This window comes from Podarcis bocagei (assembly GCF_964188305.1).
Source record: "Podarcis bocagei genome assembly, chromosome: 1".
Classification (NCBI taxonomy): domain Eukaryota; kingdom Metazoa; phylum Chordata; class Lepidosauria; order Squamata; family Lacertidae; genus Podarcis; species Podarcis bocagei.
In genome coordinates this window covers 60,225,804-60,252,190 of record NC_138125.1, presented here as the reverse complement: position 1 = coordinate 60,252,190, position 26,387 = coordinate 60,225,804, and the positions used below count along the sequence as shown (strand labels likewise).

The window sequence follows — 26,387 nt, the reverse complement described above, 5'->3', positions numbered from 1 at the left end:
GGTGCTGTGATGTTTCTATTGTTGCAATCTGTTTATAATCTTTTATATGTATATATTTTAATTCTACTGATGTTTAATTGTCTTTTAATGATACTTTTAAATATGTCTTTAGCTGTTTCTATTTTAGTAGAAAGCTTGAGTCCTGTTAGGGGAAAAGGTGAGATAATAATAATAATAATAATAATAATAATAATAATAATAATAATAATAATGGTGTAAGCAATATATTTCACTTGTTCATGCTCAGCTCCACCAGAAGTTAGATTGCTTCTGTACTTCATTCAAGTTGCTGACTGAGATATAAAGTCCTGCATAGGGAAAACCTTGTGTATCTGTAGCATCTTTATTTTCCTTCATTGTGTATATGCCTTTCTACTAGTATCATCATATACAACCCTCTCTGTTCTTGATATCATAAATACATGAGGCTAAGGGGCAAACTAGACCTGATATTACAATGAATTTGTGTGTGTGTGTGTGTGTGTGTGTGTGTGTGTGTGTGTGTGTGTGTGTATTGCAGATACTAGCCACTGAGGGAAGTGGGGCTGATAATTATCAATATTTCAGTAGGCAGGGAAAGTTCCCTGTTGTGGTCCTGACAAAAAGAAAAGAAAAAAAATTCTATTGAGAGGAAATTCACAATTAGTGAGTTAAATTCCCTCTCCCTGCCACTATGATACTAATAATTATCAGACTAAGTCACCACCATGCTCCATGGATACTATTTGCATTTAAAACAAACACGCAAAAGGCAAATAGGCATTTAACCGTAATATCTAATTTAGTTCTTCGTCTGTGAGAAGAGTAAGGAATTTTCTCTCTGGAAGATCAGCCACATGATTACTCTTTTATATAGCCTCCACCAGCTTGGTGCCCTCAGCTATGAGCTGCACTCCAAAACATCTGGAGGACACCAAGTTGGTGAAGGCGACTTTATAGTTTCAAACAACTGCTAACACAAAGCACTTATTTTTACCAATGCCTTTTACATTTCCTGAAATTGTGGGTTGCATGCTACTGCTCTGCCTTACTGGTTTTAGTTATTTTGTCTTTTGTATATTGCAGCTATTTAATGATTTTATATTTTTTAAAAATATTTGTTGTTGCATTGAGGTTTTCTTTTTTTAAAAAAAGATGGCCTAGAAGTTTAAAAAGAATAATTTCATACATTTTAATTTTATTAATTAATTAAATTTTAATGCATCTCCAAGGGATGGTTGGAAAACTATTTCTGAAATGGGCCTCCATTTCTCTTGGTGAAGCACCAAGCATGCTGTCCAGGAATAGATGAGTAGAGACAATACTGCCAGCGTCTTTTACAATTCAAAGGAAGCTTGCTTTTTAAAAAGGAGGGCAGCCAAGTTGGCAGCAACAGAAATTCTGGAAGTTGTTGATTTAGGATGGACATTAACACAGAAGCTCTGTGCCTTTTCAGTGGTATGTAGATAGGGTAAAAACTTAACGTCCCCCCCCCCTTCTCTCTTTTTAATACCGCCTTTCCTCTATTTTTACATTTCCAATTTTAAAGTCATGGCAAGATATCTAGAAATCCACACATGGACACTCAAATCCCCACCCCCAAAGAAGCAGCTCATGGAAGACCCTAAAATCATGCTATAGGGTTCCTTTGGCTCCAGCCATTTTCTAAGCAGCCATGTAATTTTGCTCTTTGTAATTTAAGATGCCTCTTAATTATAACTAGATTACTACCACCCCAAAAGAGCCTCTGTTTTATGGAAGAAAATAATTGTTTCAATATGTAGCGCATGCGTGGACTTTTCGCCAAACAGTAAGAATTCCTCAGATTATTTAATGATTTCTTTTCTTTTGCTTTTCATTCTTTTTATCTCTACAAAGATGAAGAGATTAAAGACGACAAGTATGGGGAAGATGGAGGTGTCAAGGTGAGGTCCAGAGTCAAAAAGAGCAAATCATAGGATTATAGTGAGGTGTGGGGAGAGAAATGGATGAAAATAAAATGTTTCATATTCATGAACTGCCAAACCAAGCAACCCAAACTTACATTATGTCAGGACCTGAGATATGCCAGAAATATGCTGGTGCAATAATTGCCATATTAGATGCATGTTTAACCCAGGACAGAAAAAACATAACAAGAGAATTAAAAAATGGAATAAAAATGGCTATGGAAACACTGGTCAGAGGCTGTTTCAGTGTTGCTACCACATACTGGCCACAGATTGGGTGTGAGGGGTGTCAATGAACTCACAACGACAGGTTCCCAGCACACATCCTTGCACCACAAAAGATGACACACTGCAGCAGCCTCACTCCATTAGCACCAGTGGCTCAACCGGAAACGACCCCGCTATAGCCAGTCCTACAGGCAGAGATCTGAATCCTTTCATAGCCCTCACAAGTACTGGTTTATGAACACAGCATGCAAAGGGGAGTAAGGAGAAGTCACATAACACAGCACCCATATAGCTCCAAGGACACACTCAGAGAACACACTTAGCTCTACTGGGACAAAGATTCAAGATATACCCAGGGAGGAGAAACTCCTCTGACATGCAGGTCCGTGGAGAGGGGCCAGGATTTAGGACAAGGGCAGACACACACTGACTGCAGCACACCAGCAGCCTCCAGTGGCTTATCGCATGGGATTGGAAGCAGGAAAAGGAGTGCAGCTTCCCATCAGGACAAGCGATGGAAATGCCCCCTTTTACCTTTTGTAAGCCTGGCCAAAACAATTAATATCAGGGGCAAAAGAGAGGGAGCTCCAGAGATTTGGAGCCCCACAGCAAGCTCCACAGAGCAGTATCCTAGCCACAAACATACCCCAGCACCAGACAGGAATAAGACACATCATGGGGCACTTATTTCCCTTGCCCTCCGCCACATCAGGGTACCTGAGTCAGCAGAGAAAAGAGGGTGCTAGTATAGAATCCATAAAATTGCCTACCTCACATCATGTGAAGGAAAGTGACCATGATCTATCAATCTTGGCAACCAAGAAAAGCCTTATGTGGCACAGGTAAAGCCTTTATGGATCAGCCTCTGGGGTAAGATATGTCCTGAAGGGGAGGTTTCCTTCAGCAAATCAGAGGTGTTTTGATGGCATAACTATCATGGTGACTGTGCACATAGTGTTCTGCTAGCATATTGGGACATTCTGCTTAATGCCTCAAAAGCGGCTCCCCAGTATATGACTGTGCCCTAAAACTTTAACTTTTGCTTTTTTCCTGCTGAACGGTAAAACCAATGCTTTTCTTAAATTCTAGTTATTCTGAAATTGTCAGTGCTAATACATAGTAACCTATATATAGAATGAGATAGAAATGTTACCTAAGAAACAGTAACGTAAATTTAAACACTTCACTAAACAGAAGAGAAACAACATCGTTTTGGTCAGACATTCCTGAAGGAGCTGTTCCTGCATAATGGCTGTGATTTGAATTTAACTAGGACATAATTCACATGTTACGTCACTAACATGTCATGAATACGTCACTAACATGTCATGAATACAGACAGACATATACATTTACATCCAAACACTTGTAAAATAGCCAGATTAAGTTGTTACTTAATCGAACAATAAGCAATAAGGTAAATCCATTTTCAATGAAGAGAAAAATACGTACCTCAAGAGTCATAGTGAACAACACAGAATTATAATCTTTTATAACTATACAAGTGATAACTTGAAGAGTTTAATAATATGACTTTTCATTTTGAGAATTTGAGTCACCACTTTTTAAAAACAAAAAGCTTTAAACTGTAAATGCAGCCCAAAGCTGACATTTCATAGAATCATAGATTGGTAGAGTTGGAAAGAACTCCAATGATCATCTAGTCTAGCACCTGCAATGCAGGAATCTCAACTACAGCATCCATGGCAGATCACCATCCACTGGCTTGGTTTCCAGACCCTTGATCATCTTGGTGGCTCTCCTCTGCGCACACTCTACCTTGGCATGCAGATCTTGGCATGCAGATCAATACAGATCTTTAGGATACAGTGGACGCTCACGCTCACGGATACACATGATCTGTGTGGGATGCATGTTCACAACGGCAGCAGCACATCTGCGCATGCGGGGGTTGTGATTTGGCGCTTCTGTGCATGCACGACCGCCAAACCCCTGAAGTAACTAGTTTCGGTACTTCCAGGTTTCAGCGGTCCGTAACCTGAAAAAACGCAACCTGAAGTGTCTGTAACCCAAGGTATGACTGTACATGGTTTTACTTACACATAAATACAATCTGAGCATATCATGGAGTGGTTTACAGCAGTAGCACTCCAAGAACAGAGTTAGAAACTGAGATAGAAAAGCTAGGAGCCAAATTGCTCCTGGAACCTGGCTTCTAGGCACAAAAACAGAATGGCTAGTCGCTATTTTTCCCTTAACGCAGCAGCTCTTTCTATTTTTTCAAAATGCATGAACTGATTCATAATTCACATCAGTGGCACATTGTTAACATCACATTTTTAACAGCAATTCTTAACTGGACACCACAAACATAAATGGGGCTCAGTCCCTGCAAAAGCAGTCAAAACCACAAGTCATTTGAATAATTAATATTTACAAATACTGATGTGTATATGTGTCTGTGTGTATTGTGCTAGATGTGAACTTACATGCTGGGGTGGGGGCAGGAGAGGCAAAGGGACACATGGAAGGCAGCAGCCAGCGATCTAGAATCAATTTCATTTTAGGCTGGGCAGGGAAGGCAAGACATATCTGACAGGGGTGTTGTAAGGCTTAAAAGAATATATACCTGCAGCATCTGAACACTTGAGCACAATGAGGGCACATATTATTGTTACTATATTTAATTTTTAATTGCTTTAATTGCTGTTTTAACTCTTAACTGTTGCACTATTTGAATGTCTTTGCTTTACTGTATTTTTTTTGTGTGTGCTTATTTTAATGTTTCAATGAAATGGTTCTATTGTGCATATTTAGTACATGCATATATATATAATTTTGTAATTGCTTTTATACTTGTAAGCTGCGTAGAGGCCAACTTTGACAATTAAGTAGCATATAAATTCAATGAGACTACTGTGGATTATTATTACTACGATGCTGAACTTGAAAGAAATTTCAGAGAGAAAGTGAAACACATGTGTAACTACTAGAAAGTTCAGCAGGGACAGGCCTTGGAGCCCTCCCTCACAGCCCAGCCCTCGCCAGGGCGAGGCTTGGAGTGCCGAGAGGGGAGCCCACCTCCCCTCAGCCCTCCTCTTACTCATGGTGCACCAAACAGAGACATGCTTGACGGGGCTTGAAGTGCCGAGAGGGGAGTTGGGGCCCTTCTCCTCACCAGGACAGGCTTGAAGCACCAAGCAGGGCTGGGCCTTGGAGACCACCTCCCCAAGGGCTTGGAGGAGAGTGCTGGCGTACCATGTGGGAACAGGGCCTAGGCTCAATACATGCACCCATAGATCTAAAATTGGTCACAATTGGACCATAGCAAGTTGCAGAATGCGCCTAGTCCTTAGGAAGTTTTGAACGCTGCCCAAGAAGATCTTGCTTCTCCTTTGGGGTTCCAGGCGAGCCCCAAAGTCACAGCTTTCCAGCACAGAGCAAGACATGTCTCTGTAGGTTTCTGCTCTCACACACAGCTACTCTGGCTAGTCTTCTGCCTAGGATAATAATAATAATAATTTATACCCCCCCATCTGGCTGAGTTTCCCCAGCCACTCTGGGCGGCTCCCAATCAAGGATCACATGGCCTGCAGTCAGGTGAGGGGTGTGTGTGTGTGTGTGTGTGTGTGTGTGTGTGTGTAACACGAACCCACCTTTCCTGGAGAGCACCATCACTTAGTCCATTGCTTGAGATGCTGATGAGCACTTAACTGGCCAGTTAAAGCTATTACTTTGACAAAGGGGCTAGTTGGGCAGACTTCATTTTATACATTCCACCCTAAAGGTACAGAATTGAAGGGCTGGAAGGGGTCTCTGGGTTTCTTCCAGACTCTCTCCCTCCCAAATTCACAACAATATTTATTATTAATCTGCAACATAAAAAGCAACTCATAAATTGGTTCCTTGCAAGTGCACATCTGGAAAAACTGAGGAGAGGAAAGAAGGGATAATACTTCACAGAGTATTTCAATAAAACAACAAATGTGTGAAAATAAGTATTTGCACTGCACCTTAGTTACTAATATGTTTAGCAAAACTGACTACAAGGTTTCTAGCGATCTACCATCATCTGTGTAGAGCAGTCTAAAAAGTTTTAGAAACATGGAATTTGGAGAATTCAGCACAAATTATCTTTCTGCCCTTATTTATTCAGTGGCTGTAGTGCCTGCTGCAAAGGATTAACACACAATATATATACAGAGCAACAAGCTTTGCAGCAAGTAAATGCCAAAGTATTTGCTGACATGAGTGTGGAAAAGAATGTGTGTGTGAGGGGGGCGGGTTGGGGGTTGGAGAGAGTGATTGAGAACTTAAATAAACCTGCCAAAACTCAGATCTTTAAGTACTAATGCAGAATATGTTTAGAAGTACTTTGCTCAATCGTTTTCCTTGCAAAGAATAGGTAAATAAATCTCAGATACCAGATAGGTCTCAATACAGTTAAAGCATAACACAACCACACATCACTCACTGAAATATCGTAAAACAGCTAAAAATCTAGGTTCCTGAGCTCAAGAGGTTTCAGAATATGGCATTAGGACTGCAGGGCACATGGGTTGCTTCCACATTAGAACACTTTAGCAGCTGAGACATCATCCCTCCCCCCAAATTAGCTGTGAACAGAATTAAAATGGAGATTCTACACAATGACTTAATACCAGTATATTATGCATAATTAGCATATAATGCCTCTCCCTATAGTATTTACTCTCACATTAAGTCCAGTTCAGCAATGCTGCTTAAGTTTCCTCTTTTAAGTTTATCGTATCTGATTGCTTCATGATGAGTACAGGTGGTAGATTACTAATAAATGACATATGAATTACTTCTTGAATAGCATCAATTTCATTCATGCGTTTGGGAGGGGGTAAGAGAGAAGGATCTTACCATTTTTTTGTTTTGTTTTTTTTCTTTTTGGTTGCAAAATTCCAATCTCAAAAAACAAGGCGAGGAAACTACCTGTTCCAATAAATAGCTTCAAATCTCCAAAGGCATAGGAACCCAGAGAGCCTTAAAAGTATCTTGCCTGCCAACACTTGCCCAGCTGGTGCTGGAATTGTGCTTTATAATAAAAAATGCCCAAAATCAGGACTAAGGGAAAGAGAAGGAGACCATACACACACAAAAAGAATGCAATGCAAGAGGCTGATAATCACACTGTCTGGGTGTTCCCCAAAAAGTGAGTGAACAAAGGATTACCATTCCAGTAAAATGGCTGTTGTGAAAGCAACTTCACTGCACTTGCAACTAAATCCCAGTTTACTTGTACATGCTGTATTCCATGTGAACACCCATGCACACCCTGGGACCAATGACTGGGCTACTACTTGTAAGTGGGGCAATGCCTGAAAAATGAATTTTAAAGACCATCCATCGTTTCACACTTGACGCATTTGCTGCATGAAACACTTGTTTAACACACAGTTGTCACATTAAGCAGGAAGTAACCCTGAGGAACAATATGACTATGAGGAAGAATGCAACTGCTCTCCTGGGGTGCAAGGCACTGCCAAAGGCTAATAACTGCTTGGTTTCATCTTTCCTCTGATCCCCACATGTCAGTGGGTCTATAAATGAGAAAATCTGCAAAAGATGCTGAAAATGAATGGAGTAGGTTTTTTTGTTGACTTGCTCATTTCTATTCACTGATGATAAGATACATGCATAAGGAAGAACATTTTAATGTAAAGGAATGAAGCATATTTCTATACCGCAAATTATAAACAAAGCAGCAGAAAAATAATCCTCTTTGAAAATAATAAAACAAAACAAAATAAATCTGGCATAAAATAGCACTATATGAAATTATCAAATAGTTTACTTTTTCTTTAACAAAAATGGCAGCCCAGCCATATGCCAGAAGCAAATAGTTGAGCTTCAGGCATGTAATACTGTGAACGTCTGAGTCATTAAAGATTTTCTATCTCTTGGCAACAAGAGATAAGGCCAACTACATCCAGTATTATCATAATGAGGTTTCCCAGCAATGAAAAGTGCATACAAACCTTTCTAATTCTTCTTACTGCAAAACAGCTATTTCTGGGATAAAAGGTTTTTTTTTTAAAAAAAACCAGAAAAACCCTTAACACATTACAGTTTCCAGAAAAACTTCTCATGTTAGGATGGAAAATTCAGTACAATTTGTTTATAGAAGTATTCCTCAGTAACAAATGTGAGCCTGGTTGACAATGGTCAAGTTTCTCAATTATCAGTGGGATTTTGAAGCATCAAGACAGAAAAAAGAGGTGATTTGTCATACTGTTATGGTATGTGATGGACTTTGCTTTCAAAACATATTGAAGGTGTTCTTTATTTTACTACAAAAGTTGGCCTGATTCAGCAAAATATTCAGTACATTCTTATTTTAAAGATAACTGAAATGTCTTGCAGAGTTCTTGGTCAGGGTAAGATAAAAACCTATGCTTAAAAACACCCACCTTAAAATAGTTTTTTTAAAAAATAAAAAAAAGTTAAAGTGCCTTAAAGAATAATCTGAGGCGTTCCAAACGAACATTCACACTTCCGGGTTTAAGGCATTTGGGAGCCAAAACATCCGAGTTCCAGGGCGTTCAGGATCCAAGGTACGACTGTACCAGAGGTGTACTTTGTGGGGGTCAGCCCCCCATCACGTAATTAAATTTAAATACTTAGCTGGCCAATTGCGTTGCAGATAACTTGGTTCTGCCCCCCGCCACTTAATGCCTGCATGACAAGTACCTAATCAAAGACTCTTAACTAAGTTTAGTAGTTGTGAAAGAAGAGGTGAGGTCCTCTTCTGGATCAGAAAGTAACAGGAAGCGGAGAGTAGGAATAAATAGACAGTTTTCCTGATGAAGATATGTAGAAAGCAGTGTCCCAAGGACTGGTATTGGGACCTGTGAATGGAGGGCCAAAAAAGATTCTTAACTCATATGCTCATGGGGTCTGAGGTCCCACAGGAAAATAGGACTTTTTCTTTAAAGTGTTTTTCTTCCCTTATTTTGCATGTGTAGAAAGAGAACCAAGAAGGTTGGTCTCTTGTCAATACTGTAAAGAGGTTCACAGTGCAAAAAGAAAGTGGCCTATATTATCCAAGGTTTTGGATTATGCTCCTGGATTATAAAAATGTTCTATTTAATTGCAAACCAATATGTGCACATCTAGTACACATGCTTGCTCATGAAATAAATGCACTTTAAAATGAGAAACTTAACTTAAATCAATAACATAAATTGACCTTTATTACTGTTGATTTACATCATTCCACCACACATTGTGCCTGTATAACTTTCCCACACCTAAAGTATTTCAATAGTATTTCAATTGCTTGTGATAAAAGACCCCTGTTAGACCTATTCAAAGTATCTTATGCTTTCCAGGGTACTATTAATTCCAAATATTTCATTGTACCATTTACCAGTATCCTAGTCCTAAATATTTCTGTCTATGTATCTTCTACCAACAGCGGAGAACATCACTGCAGTGCTGGCATACACTTACAGTTTGGAATACTGGCCATCATCCAAAAAACAAAACCATGCAACTACTTCCACAGACAAATGTCAGCTTTGGGCTTGTACTTCTTGAACAGCAGTTTGCCCATACCACATAGCAAACTGAGTTTGAAATTGTGGAGAAATTCAAAAGTAGTTTGAACATCGTTATTCAGAGAAGAAAAAAACGTGAAAATTCAACAAACCATGTCAAACCATGTGCCAAAAGTAGCTCTTTATATAAAGAAAGTTAAACCACATGCCAATATGCCCTATCATAAATATTTATCTGCTGGTGCAGGAAAAGTTAGGATCAGTGGTTTATGAAGTGTGATTCTCAGGTTTAACTCCCAAAGAAGTCCTCTAAATAGGAAGCTGTCCATCAATTCACTACCCAGTAAAACTTATAAGGCAATGAAGCAAGGATGCATTATAACCATAAAGAATTTACCAATACATTTTGTATTGTATCACATTATTGCTAACATGTTCCTGCTAAAAACTTGACCTTACTGTGACTTGTAAATGAAAAAGATTAACATGAAAACTTGAGAGAAGAAAGCTCAGTCTACTCTTCAAGTCTGAATGCATAAGGGAAAATGACCAAGTACTGTATCCTAATCCAGTTGTACCAGAAATTGCATAGATTAGTAAATGGCATTAGGGGGGGGGGAATTCTACCTTTTTATATCATATGCCACAAAATAACTTACTCATCAGTCTGAATATCGACAAATGCAAACTAAAGAATTATATGGGTAAATGACATTCAATAGAGTATCACCATTTCTTAAAACAGGGGGGAAAATGAATACCAGACTATTATTCACATTGTATGAATAATTCTGAATATAGCCAGATATATACTCAAAATCCAATAAAGTAACAACCACATTATTGTACTGATGTTCAATAATTTCTTTGAAACTGATGGAAAGAGTATCCAAACCATTGCTAATTTCACATAAGAATTTTCATTAGGAATAATAACACTGTCAATTCCAAAAGTTAAAATGTGAACTAGAAGCTAACAAGCAAACAAACAAACAAACAAACAAACAAACAAACAAACTGGTCTACTTAAATCTGACACACAAAAGCTGCTTCCCCTTTCATGAAATGCAATCACACATTTTCTCACTAATATATTACTCTCTATCTAATCACTTGATGCATTTTTCACTGTTAAATGGTGTACAGCAAATACAGGATATTATCCATTAAAAGGGATACATAAAAGCTTTATTTGGTGTTGGGGCAATGAAATAAAAGAGGCCCTGTCACCATAGAGATGAGATTACTAATCTCTATGGAAAGGAGGAGGATATCATCACACCACCACCTGCTGTTACACGCATGATGGATCAGGCTAGTAATTAAAACACAACCCTTTCAATGTTATACTGCAGCACTAGACATCCATTCAATTATCTTCAAAATTAAATTTAGTCAAAACTACCAAAAGTAGAATTAACAGCCTCCTCTCTCATGGAGGTTTCTCACATGTATTAATGTGCTGCCTAGAACTGCACACATCTATATTCACACAATTTGTGTCAACACAGCAAAAGGAGGTTTGAATAATGAAGCCATGAAAGACTCTGCAACTAGGATTTGCATCAAACTGCTGAATAAGCCTCTTCACCAGTAGTTAGAAGGACAAGTTTAAAGCAGCCAGTGAACCTTGTGCAAACTGATTAAACTACAGAATTTTCCTGAACATTCAAAATTCTCCTACCTCGATCAAAAAGTCTCCTGTTCTCAAGCCAGCTTGCCATGCTACCCCACCTTCATCCACTGATTCCAGATACTGCAAAGCAGGAAAGGCTGGAGTAGGGGTGAATTCTTCAATTGGTGTATCAGCTTTGGGAATAATATTTTTAAAAAATATATATTTTAATAAAGAAAGATAAATGTTTGAAATATATACTTAATGTGATTAAATGATTACTTATGCAGTGCCAGAAATTCATTAGGTACAACAATCCCTTCTCTACAGATCTCCCTGCTCTATAGTTCTCTCCCTCTCTTTTTTCTTATGTATTCATGATCACTTGAATTTAGTCAGCAAATAAATGAAGCTCAGTTCTGGTAAATTGCTATATAGCCAAAAAAGCAAGTGATTTGGTGGAACAGGACTCTCATTTGAAACCAGCATCATTAATTTTCAAATATGGGCATAGCATGGAGAATTCAGGCATTTAAAATTTCAAGTCTGTTACCAGCTAATTACCTATAGCTACAATGAAAACAGTATGAAGTAATTGAATTTAATGGTGTAACATTGTATTTGCTTATGCATCATGTACATATTTATATGCTGAATGAACTGACATGCATACACTTTCATAGACAATATGCTCCAATAAGGTCTCAAACATCATTTATAACAAATGATACATGAAGCTGGATATTAGCATATGCTTTAAAGGGGGCCCTTGAATATTCCACCTGGAGAGCTGGGGCCCATACAACATTAACATATATAGTAAGAGAATAACCTCTGTTTGCTGCAGAGATAGCTCAGTGCCAGCTGATCTACACTGTGATGAAGTCACAGAGTCTCTAGAAGACCCCGCTAAAACGTGCATTTAGCCAGGAGGGTTAATCAGGAACTGTTACATAGCTAGGGAAGCCCAATAGGTGTCTGCCATGCTAGCGAGGAATGATAAAAACGGTATTCCCAGAGGAAGGGTGTGGAGGATCCACCATAAGCACATATGGGCTAGCCTTGAAGCCAGGCTGTGTGAGGGAGAGCCCATCCAGCAATTGAGGGGTGTCTCAGTGGCAGGCACTGGGATGTACCACCACTTTAAAAAATGAAATGCAAAAGCCATAGAAAGAAAAGCCTTAAAAATATATCTTAGGCATAAATCTACTGGAGTACATTTGGCATAAGAAAAAGCTTAGCACATTTCAACACATGAAGCCAGGCATCCCTCAAAACAGAACACACTAAAAAGGCCACTCAACATACATGCAGCTTCTGAAGACATAAAAATGATCTGATTTTCATACTAAAACTGCAGTAGTTCCACCTTGAGCAAGCCACAGATCTATTTCAAGCTTGTTGGCAACATGCAGCTTCACTCCGCAAATAATTTTAACACAGGAACACTTTAAATTAAGCAATTTTGACACCCCCACAGCCAGGTTGCTTACAGTGTGAATAAACTGAACAGTAACATATACAAAATATGTAGGCAACCTTCCCCTCAGAATTATTCTCCATATCTATTCTATACATATATCTATGCTGTAAAAATATACATGCATTCACATACCCCTCAAAACTGCTCAATCAGAAATTCATGTCAGTTTTACTGCACAGAGAACACTGTTGTCTAGCAACCAAATGCATAAGGAATAATGCCTGTTTATTTTCAGAAATGCATGCCATTTTTCACATAGGCACTCACCCAATCACACAGACACAGAAAATCCACATACCTTTGGCCCCTCTGAGCACAAACCCAAATCCTTCATTGTCTTTTTTCTGCAGGACCACAGCCTTTTCTTCTATAATGCAGTCACTGTAGAGAGAATTCCGAGGATAGCGACCATTATTACATCCCTTCATCACCACAGTAGTAGCTGCTCCTCCAGTGTGTAGGTTCATCATCATCACAGCCAGTTAATCAAATAATATTGCAGTAATCAAACATGAGGAAAATATAACGGCAAACAGAAGAAGGAAAGAGACAAAGACAAGGCTTAATGGCAAGGGGGAACATGACAGTGCAACTTAACGGAGGAGAAAATGCAGCAAAAGCAGAGGAAGAAACCATGCATGGTGGTAGCTGAACAAATGTGTGATCATGTCATCTGTGTGCTAGCTAGGAGTCGAAAAGAAAAGAAAGTGAACTGAACGACAGTAGCATTAATAAACTCCTCAATCGTGGATGTACCAGATGCATCTTCTAGTGAAGCCAAAATGAAACCAACCAGAAGAAAAATGAGGCAGCATTTTAAAACCTAAAGTTAGCTTGGTTTGCTGTTATAAGTAGCTAAAAGGCACGGATATATTCAGAAGCTATGCCTTGCATCAAAAGCCCTTTTTCAATCCTATTGAATGTTGCATGCTGCAAGGATCCCACATGATCATCTGACAGCCTACAATGCTAACAACGTGCAGCTGCCTTGGCGTCATCAAGCACAAATTTTCACAGCATCAAGAATCTGCATAATTTAAATAGTAACAAGGCATGTATGTTCATGATCACCTTTTTCTATAAAAATTACAGTGCCTTCCTGAAAGCCAGCACAATGAACTGATAATGAGAGGATCCTCTGAAAGACAGACATTTCATTTTTTAAAAAAGGCAGCTTCTTAAAAATTATCTGATAATTACTCTTCGATAAGTGTTTTTTTTTTAAAAAAATTAAAAATCCAGTTATTCAAAGAATAGATTGAGCATAAGTTTCTAAGCCAAATCACAACACTTCAAGAGATTTAAGCTGATCTGAGTTTTTTATAATAAAATAAATATTTTATATCATTAAATGGCAACACATTTTCAAGAAATTATTCATGTAGAGCTTTCAGGTACACCCTCATTTCTTTTGCATAGTAGGCAATATTTCCTTTAAAAAACAGTAACATGCTTCAAAAATATGATGGTGCAGTGGCAGAAAACCATTGCTCTTGAGGTAATGAAATATGGGGAAACTCTGGAATCTGACCTGACAAAATATAACTAGCTGATCCCCAAGACTACAATCCTGCACCCATTTACACACACTTGTTTAGTTAGGCTTCCGTCATACCCCCGAGGCTCTGATTAGCTTTTGCACAAATGTGTCTATATTCACAGCTGAAAGGAATAATGGAAAGTTCCCTCAACATTCCAAAATAGTCAGCACCCTTTGGCAAAAATCCACAGAGCAGCTGGCAGTTATGATGGAGCTCTTTCTGGGAGAGAGGCAGGGCAGGTTGCCAGAGGCAGTTGGTTTCCTGGCTAGGGGTAGGGCCAGGATTCCCTTTCTCTTGTTCCCAGCTGATGGCACAGAAGCACAAGTAGATAGGGTGCAGATGAACAGGTCTGGAGGAAAATCCTAACACATCTGGATTCTGAGCAAAAACTGCAGTTTCTGTCAAAAGGATTTACAGCGAGAGGCAGGAGGGGGAGGGGCGTTAAAGAAAAAAGGAAGAAAATTGTCTTCTCCCCACCCCTCCTGGTCACCTTCAAGTTAGCAAATTTAAAAATCATGGCTTAAAGTGGCAGGACTGAGGCTTCCATTGCTGCTCATCATACTCTTCTTTCTACCCTGTCCCTCATTCCCAGGAAACTATTTATCCACCCTTTCCTATAGCCTCTATTTCATCTTGTGTGTGGAGGTGGGGGAAGGGACTGAGAAATCCCCTCTACAGCAAGTGACTATGGTTACTATGGCTACTATGGCTAATTATAATGTAGCATAAACTGCTAATGTTTGAAACCTTTTGGGGCCAAACTACATACAGTGGTACCTCGGGTTAAGAACTTAATTCGTTCTGGAGGTCTGTTCTTAACCTGAAGCACCACTTTAGCTAATGGGGCCTCCTGCTGCCGCTGCGCCACTGCTGCACAATTTCTGTTCTCAATCTGAAGCAAAGTTCTTAACCTGAGGTAATATTTTTGGGTTAGCAGAGTCTGTAACCTGAAGCATATGTAACCTGAAGTGAATTTAACCTGAGGTACCACTGTAATTTGTTGTAGTGCTGCTCCAAAAGTTTTTGGATGAAAATGGTTATTTAGATCCCTTCTAGAAACCAGTTTCAGACTGGTTTTGGCTAACAATAAAACTTCCTTGGTTACCTTAGTGCAGGCATAGGCAAACTCAGCCCTCTAGATGTTTTGGGACTACAATTCCTACCATCCCTGACCACTGGTCCTGTTAGCTAGGATCATGGGAGTTGTAGTTCCAAAACATCTGGAGGGCTGAGTTTGCCTATGCCTGCCTGTGGCGATCACACAGGGTCCCCGGACGTTTGACGGTCTATTGATCCCTGTGCCACCACTGTGATTGTTTTCCCGCTGCCACCACCCCGTTTCTCTCGGGTACACACAGAGTCCAGACAGTTGTTAACGTTAAATCAAATAAGCAAGTTTATTTTATAAGCCTTAACAAGTTTATGGTTTCAGATAATTTTTCTTGTCAGTTTCTTAATCTTAGTTTCTATCCCGGCCTATACCTTTCCTAATAACTAACTGATTATCCCAACTGCCTATCTGACTCCTATCAGTTTCTCTCACACTCTCACAACACAACTCGACCAACCCAGACTTATCCTCCCTCTTCCTTCTCCAACTCCCAACTCTAACTCCTCCCCTTGGGTTCCCACTGGCCAATCACTTCACATTCATTTAACCCCTTCCTTATGACCCACCTAGGAGGGCAAACATCACACTGCCTTAGTGCATGATCTGGGCTGGGAGATGAATTATGTTTATTATTTATTAAATTTGTATACAGTTCTTCATGCAAAGATCCCAGGGTGGTTCACAACAGAAAAATACAAAATGAGAATACAAAATACATAATAAAACAAAAACAAAAGCAACAGCAATCAGGTGGTTAAAAACCCTAATCAGCAACTCATTTCCCAGGAAGTTGAATGAGGTGCATGTGACCCTGTTGATTCTCCTGGACCTCTGAGCTTGTTTACTGATCCATTGACCATGTTATCTATCTGGGTTTTCACAAAGGGATGGGAACTGTGGTCACAATGCTAAAGTGGCTTCGTTCATTCCAGAGAGATAAAACCCAGAAGTGGTGCTAGATAGAAGATTATTGCTCTTCCCCATGTCTGGTGGCCTGTAAAATTCTGCAGGGCTCCATCATGTCCCCTATGGTATCTACAACTACATGAAACTGCTCAGAGAGGACAGTTGGATTGCAGAATCATCAGTATAAGCTGATAATACCCAACTCTATATTTTTTATTTTTATCTCATTCTAGGGAAGAAGAAGAAGAAGAAGAAGAGTTTGGATTTGATATCCCGCCTTTCACTCCCCTTCAGGAGTCTCAAAGCGGCTAACATTCTCCTTTCCCTTCCTCCCCCACAACAAACACTCTGTGAGGTGAGTGGGGCTGAGAGACTTCAAAGAAGTGTGACTGGCCCAAGGTCACCCAGCAGCTGCAGGTGGAGGAGCGGAGACGCAAACCCGGTTCCCCAGATTACGACTCTACCGCTCTTAACCACTACACCACACTGGCTCTCACACTGGGAAGTAGTTCAAAGGTTAAATCACTGTTTGGTAGCTGTGAAGGACTGAATGGGGATGACGAAACCAAAACTTAATCCAGACAAATCAGAAGTACTGGTAGTGAGTTGACTCAGGTTTGGATTTGCAGCTTGTACTGGGTGGTGTTACACTCCTACTGAAGTGTACTTCTTGCTCAAGAGATTCTGCTAGATTGTGTAGACGGCATCAATAGTGAGGGGTGCCTTTTTCAGCTTTGGTTGGTTTATGATCCACAGCCCTTCCTAACAAAGCTGAACCATGGTCATCCATGCTCTAATTCAGTGCTGGGAAGCAAGTAGGTCATAATCTACTGGTAGATTTCTGGTTGACTTGCAAAAACACGGCAAAGGTTTCTGACACGCAGTTGTTTCAACAACAGGAACAACAACTAAATTACGCTTTACACCTAAGTGATCCTGCTGCTATGAAGGAAGTTAAGCAAAAGTAGACTTTTGTGTGAAAAGACTGTGGGGTCAGTTCAGTTCTGGTACACTGGTACCTCAGAACTTGAATGTAATCCATTCCGGAAGACCATTCGACTTCTGAAATGTTTGAGTTCCGAGGTGTGGCTTCCGGCTGGCCGACAGCTAGGTTTTTGCACAGCGGAAGCCGTGTTGGACGTTCATGTTCTGAGGAACGTTAAAAAACAGGAGAACTTCTGGGTTTTCGGAGTTTGGGAGCCAAAACATTCGAGAAGAGAGCCATTCGGGTTCTGAGGTACCACTGTACTAAAAAAACTAATTCCAAGACTCAGAAGGTGTTCAGTGGCACTCACTTTATCCTTTAATTCAATTTGTATTTTGCACCTGACTGATTGGTTTGTATTTGCACTTGGTTCTGGCTGGTAGATCTTGGAGTTCTACGAAGTCTGCCTACCTCTGCTCTACATATCTCCAAATTAGACTATTGCAACATGTTCTAGGTGAGGCTGCCCTAGAACAGTGTTTCCCAACCTTTTTTGGGCAAAGGCACACTTGTTTCATGAAAAAAATCTTGAGGCACACCACCATTACAGCCCCGTGACGTCAGCGCGCAGCGTCACGCCGGGAGGGACATGAATTGCTAGCAAATTACATAATCACCTCCTTGAGGGCTGGCTCATCTTCTCCGAAGGCAGAACCCCATTAATTAACAGGACAGACTCACACCATAGCCAAGACGAGGGGGGAAAACCTCAGTCATGCACAGTCATGCACATGTGGAGGCTAAATGAGGACGAAGACCGGGCAGAGAGCAGGGTTCAAATCACCCCACCTGGCCAGGACAATCCCTGGGTGCTCCCTTGGGCCACTCGCCTGACCCACCTCGCAGGGCTGTTGTTGCGAGGATAACACGGGGAGAACCACGCGCACCCCCGGGAGCTCCTTGGAGGAGAAAGCGGGCGATGAATGCAATGCACAAAATATATGAGAGGCGACCAGGTTTTGCAGGTGAGGGGCCCCCGCCAGCCTCCGCTTCCAACACCCGGCGCAACGACGCCGAAGTTTCCCCCCGGGCTCGGCTCGGGGAGCAGCGCTGCTCCCCCCGGCTCCCCTTCGCCCTCCCGGCTCTCTCTGCCACCCACTGGGGACCCCCCTCACCCGCCAAGTCCAGAGCGCCGGTGGAAGTTGCATGCATGCATGCAGGGCGCCGCGTTGCCATTGCATTGCACTGCACTCCATGCAACGCCTGCACGCATGCATTGCCTTGCACGCCCGCCAAGGGGTCTCCCTGCGGTCCGATGCGTCCCCTCCGGCGCGGATGCAGCATTGCAAAAATACCCCCCCCCGACGCAGCCCTACCTGGGGGGCAGCCTCCGCCGCTCCGCCTCCGCGGGGATCCCCGGGCTCCATCCTGCCGCCCGATCTCCGCGGGGGCGCAGGCAGGCTGCGCGGGGTCTGCGCGGAAGAGCCCCTGCCCGCCCGGCCGCCGCCACTGCGCTCATTCCATGGCCGGGAGAAGAGCGCTTCAAACAAAACGCCCGGCCCGCCAGGCCACGCTGGGAAACATAGTTTGCGCACCCCGCGCGGGCGCGGAGCCCAAGGGCGAGGGGACTACGGATCCCGGCAGCCCCCGCGCCGGGGACGGAGGGGAGAGGCCGGGTGCAGGGATGGAGGGACGGGTGGGCGAGCGAGTGAGTGAGTGGCAGCCGCCAAGCCTTGGCCGAGAGCCAGGAAGGGCCTCCCCGGAGGAGGAGGAGGAGGAGGAGGGAGGCGCAGAGCGGGAGGGAGGGAGGGAACCCCAGGGGTCATCTAGTGACGGCGCCCCAATCGAAAATTTGACTTTTTTTAAAAAAAAAATCTTTCGAATTTTTAAATTTTTCCCGCGGCACACCAGGCAACATCTCGCGGCACACTAGTGTGCCGCGGAACAGTGGTTGGGAAACACTGCCCTAGAAAACTGTTGAAAACTACAACTAGTACAAACTGCTGCAGTCGGGTGGCTGACAGGTCAGCATGTTTTTGATGCATAATCTCTCTCTCTCTCTCTCTCCTGTTTTGTATGATCTGCATTTTTTTTACTGGTTTATTTTCAAACTGAATTTTAAAGCAATCTTATACCACACAACCAAACAGAGCTACAGTTCCCAGCACTGTTAACAAACTACAGTTCCCAGGATTCTCCAGGACTGTAAAAGTGGTATAAAAGTGCTTTAAACGTATGGTGAGGATGTGAGCTACGGCCTGTGACCTGGGTACCTTAAGGATCACATTCTTCTGTATGTTTCTCCCTGAATGATTTGATCATTATCTGAAACTTTACACCAGATCCCTTGACCCCAGGAAGCATGGCTGGTGATAACCATGGTCAAGGCTTTTTTGGTTGTGGTGCCCACCCTGTGGAAAGCCTGGCAAAGTGAAGCAGGTCAGGTCCCATCACTGAAATGTTTTTAGGCAGCTAGTAAAAAATGACAGTTGAAAAAGTTTTTACCTCATAGTTCTCTTTTTGCTGGTATAGTACTGTAGGCTGTTCTGGATTTTGTAATGGGGACTTGGCTTTGATGTGTCCATATCTGTGATTTTAATGGGAATTGTAATATAGTTTAAAACAATTTTATTGCTTTGTGTTTTGTTTTGTTTTTTGTTTTTATATAACGCCGCCGGATCTCTAGTCAACATCGTTTATGGTCGGAACTATGACAGTATCTGATCGTCTTCGAATTGCTTTGTGTTTTTGACTGTAAACCACCTTGAAAATACATATAATAAGTAAATAAGAAGTGTAGGAATAAAAAAGGAGACTCCACCTAACAGTGTACACCTCTATTAAAATCCAGTTTTATGGAAACAGGTTTAAAATATTTCTTCATTTTATCAGAAGTTTCCAGGGTGGTGTATGAAAGTGTGAAAACAATTCACACAATAAAATAAAGTGTAGAGCAAAACAACAAAACTAAGGAACAGGGAAAGCAGTACCAACTAACATTTCACCTAAAGTATCTGAGCCAAAAGGATGCTATAAACCACATACTGGGATAGCGTACATAAAGTTCTCCAGGAAATGAAATATGAATATATATAACATTATTATATAAACCATTTAATTGTATCATAAACTTGTTGCAGGAGAAGCAATATTACTAATATCTTCCAAAATGCTGACAAATTGGAGCATGCTATTGGCTAACTAATGTAGAGATCTTTGGTATGGATTTGAAACATCCATCCCCGGAAGGTCACATTTAGATTAATATCTTATGCGATCCATGTAGGAAGCAGAAAACTGAAGGTTGCAGATAACTCCGCTTTAAGGTGATTTCTAGAGTAAATGTTGTAACATGAAGAACATTTTCTACCACTACAGGATTGTGGAGAGGTGTCTATTTATAGCTTTCCCCCCTGTTGCAATGAACTCAAAAATGAGTGGATGATTCTAGTAATTAACGACTTCAAGATTAATATAGACCCTGCATTTGATTGATTGCATTTCCCTGGGCACTGATCATCTAGTTGAGCAATCTGGTACTATAGAACGTAGCACTGAAATAATTCAGGAAGGAAATGTTAATTACTTGTTGAATACCAATAGTGCATTCAACCCTGAATTAAAAACAACCCCCACCCCCAGACACACAGTCCCTAGCTCTAAACTATTTAGAACCGTCAAAGCTACGTTATCACTTACAACTTTGGAATAGTTTTAGGTTGCAATAAAAGGATGCTTTCAGACATTGGTGGCAGCCCGGGTCTGGATGACCAGAGTTGCTGCCAACAGAGCAGCACGCAATGAGATGTGGGGAGGAAACCAACCCCAACCCCGTCCTGTGTCAGCCTGTTCCTTTTTATAGGCTGCAGCTGACCTGAAAACAAGCTTGGTCAGCTAGAGCTCATAGAAAAGAAAAGATGACATGACAGAGTGAACACTGTTTATATTGTCTCTTTTTTCTATCGTATGCTGAAAGTGGATCCATGTTGCCACAGATGCTTGGAAGGATATCTGAAACCATTCTGTATTAACTTAGCAAAGTATTTTAATATCACTGCAACACTAGCTAGTATTACAAACACATGCTATTACTCTCATAGATATGAACAGAGTATTTTTTTTGGGGGGGAGGTCATGGTTGTTTTTGGAAGTCTATTAAAAGAATGCAAATCATTGCTGAAATTGAGGGTGGGGGAAGTGAAGCTTTTATTTTCACACAGCAAACACTACAGGTATGGTTTTACCAACACCTGAGGAATTTTGCATCTGTTAAAGTAGGATTTTCATTTTTCTTGTTAAAAATATGCTATTTTCAGTTTTAAGCAGGATTGATAATAAAGCACTAAACATTCTAATTGGAGAAGCATTCCGTTTTTTCAAAAACAACATTTGATAAAACGATTTATCAATGCAAGCTCTTAAATGTGAGACTTTCTTAAAGAAACAAAAACACCAGGGAATGTTGAGGGAAATGGCCTAGAAACTACTCCTGTTCCAGGTAACTAAGATGATATTGCATAAACTAGTGTAACACTGATGCACTATTCATTTGCACGCACACATTTTAATGAAGACTTGTATATGACATAAAATTCTTAAGTACAGCAGAAAATAAGATTCCACTTCCATTGAACGAAAAGGAAGAAGGAAGCTATGCTACTTATATGAACACACCTTACTGTTTCTTTAAGGCAAGTGTCAGTAGGTGTGTATTCCAGAATCCAGCTTTGTAATTTTAGTTGCTAGCTGCCTACAGACAACAGCAATATTTAGGGTTGGCAGTCTGCAGGGAAGCAATCCCAAACAAGCACATAGTTAAGCTAAGAATGAGGTAGGCAGTCAACCTGTAACTTGTTTGGAATGAGTCAGAACAGAAGCATTACTGGACTAGGTGGACTCCTACTGAGCCTTGAGTTACCACATCCCTTCTAAATAGGCAGTTGCTTTATCAGCCTCCAGCAATGTGGTGATAGCATGACCCTGAAGGACCAGGTGCGCAGCCTGGGAGTCATTTTGGACTCACAGCTGTCCATGAAGGCCCAGGTCATTTCTGTGTCCAAAGTTGCTGTCTACCAACTTCACCTGGTACACTGGCTGAGACACTACCTGCCCACAGACTGTATCACCAGAGTGGTGCATGCTCTGGTTATCTCCCACTTGGACTACTGCAATGCGTTCTATGTGGGGCTACTTTGAAGGCGACTCAGAAACTCCAACTGATATAAAATGTGGCAGCTAAAGTGGTGACTGGGTGTGGCCGCCGGGACCATATAACACCAATCAAATAGGATCTTCACTGGCTCCCAGTACGTTTCTGAGCACTTTAAAGGTGCTGACCTTTAAAGCCCTAAATAGCCTTGGCTCAGTATACCTGAAGGAGCATCTCCACCCCCATCACTCAGCCCGAACACTGAGGTCCTCCTCCAAGAGTCTTCTGGCAGTTCCCTCACTAAGTGAAGTGAAGTTACAGGGAACCAAGCAGAGGGCCTTCTCATCAGTGGTGCCTGCACTGTGGAACGCCCTCCCATCAGATATCAGGAGATAAAGAACTACAGTACATAAATTTTAGAAGACATCTGAAGACAGCCCTGTATCACTATGTTTTTATATGTAATGTAAGCTGCCCAGTGTGGTTGGGGAAACCCAGCCAGATGGGAGGGGTGGTATTATTATTATTATTATTATTATTATTATTATTATTATTAATTCCTTCCTGGATCTCCAGATGTAATTTTCTTCTACTAAAAGCATAAGGGAGGTTACTGTGGTCCACTCACTGCTGATTTTAGAAGAAAATACACTGGCATTGTTTTTTAAAAAAACAACAAAAACACCAAATACATACATTGACGCTTATGCGGCCAAACCACATGATCCTATGATTACAAACGCCAACAGAATCAAGTTTGCTTATGAAGTTCACTTGGTTTAGGACAGCACAGCTGAAGATTAGCCAGTGAATTTTTTTGGCCTATTTTATCTTCCTGTAGTTAAAGGAGGATGTCTTAAATCAGTAAAATATTTATGACTGGGTTTCTACTTCAGGAAGAGCTGAAACTGCTCCACAAACATAGGCTCAATAAGCTTCTGTCCAAAATAGGTTATTATAAACCAGCCTATAACCTGCTTGTCTTCACAAGGATAGTTTCTTGAGGTGCAATCACTGTCTCTTTAGGTCCAGATTGACTCATCTCCTATCCAAAGAAGCACTGGCCAGAACTGAATTCCAGTCCCTTGATTGACTATCCTAGATATGAACTAGAACATATTAGACTTCCTGAAAGGAGTGTCATGCTTTTACACAGGAGTGTAAAAGCATGACATCAAAGTGATAAGAGTTGTAATTGGAAAATTCTCTCATCAAATTTATATCCATTATTACCAGATTTACACTGCCACTTTATTATGGACCATTGGAAATGGTCCTAGAGCCTGGCGTTCTAACCGAGTTCACAGAAATGAACTGGTGATCCTTTCTTTGAAGAAAATGATCATCACATATAATACAACTGATTATAATTGAGCAGATATTATCTCACAAAATATAAAGAAAAGCAACATTGTGAAAATTCAGATAAAATACCAAATCTAGGAAAAGGAGCATAAAGAGATACGGAGAACAGATTTTAAGCCATATTTAAATAGCACCAGTTCTCTCTTCAGTCATAGAATAATGTTGTATTGTAAGGATTAAGGTAGCATTTTATAACAATGCAGTCAGCAGATCCCAAAGCAGTTGTCCAATCACAAAAGACAGTAGTAGTAACTATACACACACACACACACACACACCGTCAGTGTTCAAAACTCCCATTGTTCTAGGCGCATTTTGCGATAGGGGATTTCATTAGCGTGAGCAGGTTCTGAGCTTAGATTTCAGATTAAAACTGCAGAGTGGAAGGAAAGGAGGACCTTTTTCTTCCTCCTCACTTCCAGCTACTCTCTGAAGACTGGAGAAGAGACCCTTTTAAGAATATTAGGGGGTGGGCAGGGGAAGGACCATGTGAAAAATTAACAATAATATTTTAGCTGCAGTTCATTCGTTTTTAGCTTTGTATTCTTGTTATAAAAAGCACTCCAAGACATTCTGTTGTTGCACCTATAATGTAGGTTTAAGGTGCCTTTTAGCTCCTAGCTTTCATATCTCAGTTTCTAAACACTGTATATACCAGTACTAGTGATAGTAGCTAAGCCTATATTTTGACCCCCACTTTTGAAAAGTAATGTCTGTGTGAAAGTACACCAGCTTATATATTCACATATAAAAAGTCCAAAAATCCAGGTTCCCCTCTTTTCTTCCCCTCCCCTAGCAACTGCCTATGCTAAAAATAGCACAAATATCATGAGAGACAGGGCACAGAGCCAGGTGGAAGAGTTAAGTCCCAACTTCACATCCAACAAGTATGATATACCAAACTTTGGGATAGGGTGAAAATCACAAATTCGAAGGAGGCACTTGGAAACCACTGATTGGAAATGGATTCTGTCAGGGAACTGCCATCGGAGGGACAGGTGGTGGAAGGGCTCACGGAGGTTGGGAGAGACCCAGCAGCGGAAGCAGGAACCAGCAGGGGGAGAGGTGGGTCTCTGAGGGAAAGCGAGCAAGAGGGAGGGCTCAGGGACACGTCCAGCGAGAACAGTGGGGAGGTTTCTGGACCTCCCATAGGGAGACCCACTACTCGCCGGAAACTGTCACGCCGTGAGTCCAGAAGACGTGTTTCCGTTAAGGAGCTTTTATGTTGGAAGCGATTCCGAAAGCAGCCACTGTCGGAATCTGCTAGTGACTAGAGGAGCCATGTCTGAGGGGCTCCGTCACAGACAGAGGTTTGTGGACTTGAACAAACTCTGAGGGACTACGATTTTACGCACAAGCAGCTCATCATCCCATCACAGCATTCCGACAGTCTCTGAAAGCAGCTTGTGCAGGAGAAGGCATCATGAGCAACCCAGCCGGAACCGGAGAAGCAGGAGCGGGAGCGAGTCCAAGCCTGGAAGAAAGGTACCGGGTGTTGGAGATCCAGCTAGCGCTGCAGACGGCGAGGCTTGAGGAGAGGAGGGCTCAGGATGCAGACAAAAAGGGGAAAGCCACCCAGCTCACCAAAAAGGTACCAGATTGGTGCTTTCGTGATTGGGCATCTTGAAAAGGGGGCGAGAGACTGGGTTAGACCCCTGATGGCAGCGAATAATGACGTCCTAAAGGACACGATGAAGTCCTTTCGCGCCATGGATCTGATGTTTTCCAGCGATATTGAGCAGGGAGTGGTGCGCAGACAGTTAATGGCTTGCAAACAGGGGAGCCGATCTGTCCGTGAGTACTGGACTGAGTTCACCATGCTGGTTCACAGACTGGGGTGGGACTTATCGGCGGAACCCATTCAAATGCTATTTGAAGAAGGGCTTGCTTCGGCTGTGAAAGACGAACTTTCCCGGGGCCCCAGGGCGGATTCTATGGATCAGCTGACCAAATCTGCGCTGACCATAGGAGCGCGCCAGGAGGCGAGAGCCTTGGAGAGGCGGGAAGGGAAGGGGGAACGTTGGAAGGAGTTCCGCATTCCAGACATTCCAGAGCCAACTTTCGCGCCGGCAGAGCCGATGGAAATCAGAACAGCGCACGTGCAGTTTCAAAGCCCAGTGAGGGGGGAAAGAAGGAGGGAAAAGGCGCCCGGAAATGCTATCTCTGCCAACAGCCAGGTCACTTTGCCAGAGTCTGCCCCCAGAGGAAGGAATGGCAAGGGATGGTGGGAGCTGTTGAGGGAAGAGAGGAAGAAATACCAGAGCAAGTAAAAGCCAACGCCTGGCTGCCACCGTCGGGGCACAGCAGCCAGGCCAAAGAGCAGTGAAAGTGCCCACGCCAGAACCTCCTAAACCCGCCCTAGTGATAGAAGTGTCGCTAGAGCTGCCAAACGGACACCCTCTAAAGATAAAGGCGCTATTGGACTCAGGCAGCTCCTGCAATTTCATGAGCAAAGAGTTTGCAGCGGAACACCAGATACAGACGATCCCTTTAAGCAACCCCCTGCAGGTGACCACGATCGATGGCAGGGAGCTGTTGGGAGGAGAAGTCAGCTTGCAGACCGTCCCAATGGTAATGAAGGTGGCAAGGCACACCGAACTGATAGCGTTTAATGTGGCCACCTTGGGAGGAGCTCCCATTATTTTG

At 41.9% G+C, this 26,387-nt stretch overlaps 1 protein-coding gene across 6 annotated transcripts in view; it reads right to left on the bottom strand.

Annotated features, from left to right (window-relative positions):
* The window catches only part of SHANK2 (SH3 and multiple ankyrin repeat domains 2), a 358,950-nt gene that overhangs the window by 128,405 nt on the left and 204,158 nt on the right, over positions 1-26,387 (bottom strand). For all 6 annotated transcript variants that reach the window (XM_081163208.1, XM_081163210.1, XM_081163205.1 and 3 more), the window contains 2 exons: positions 13,043-13,125; positions 11,331-11,455 (listed from right to left, as the gene is read on the bottom strand). In XM_081163208.1, coding sequence (XP_081019334.1) covers positions 11,331-11,455; positions 13,043-13,125 — 208 coding nt within the window. The remainder of the gene's footprint in view (positions 1-11,330; positions 11,456-13,042; positions 13,126-26,387) is intronic.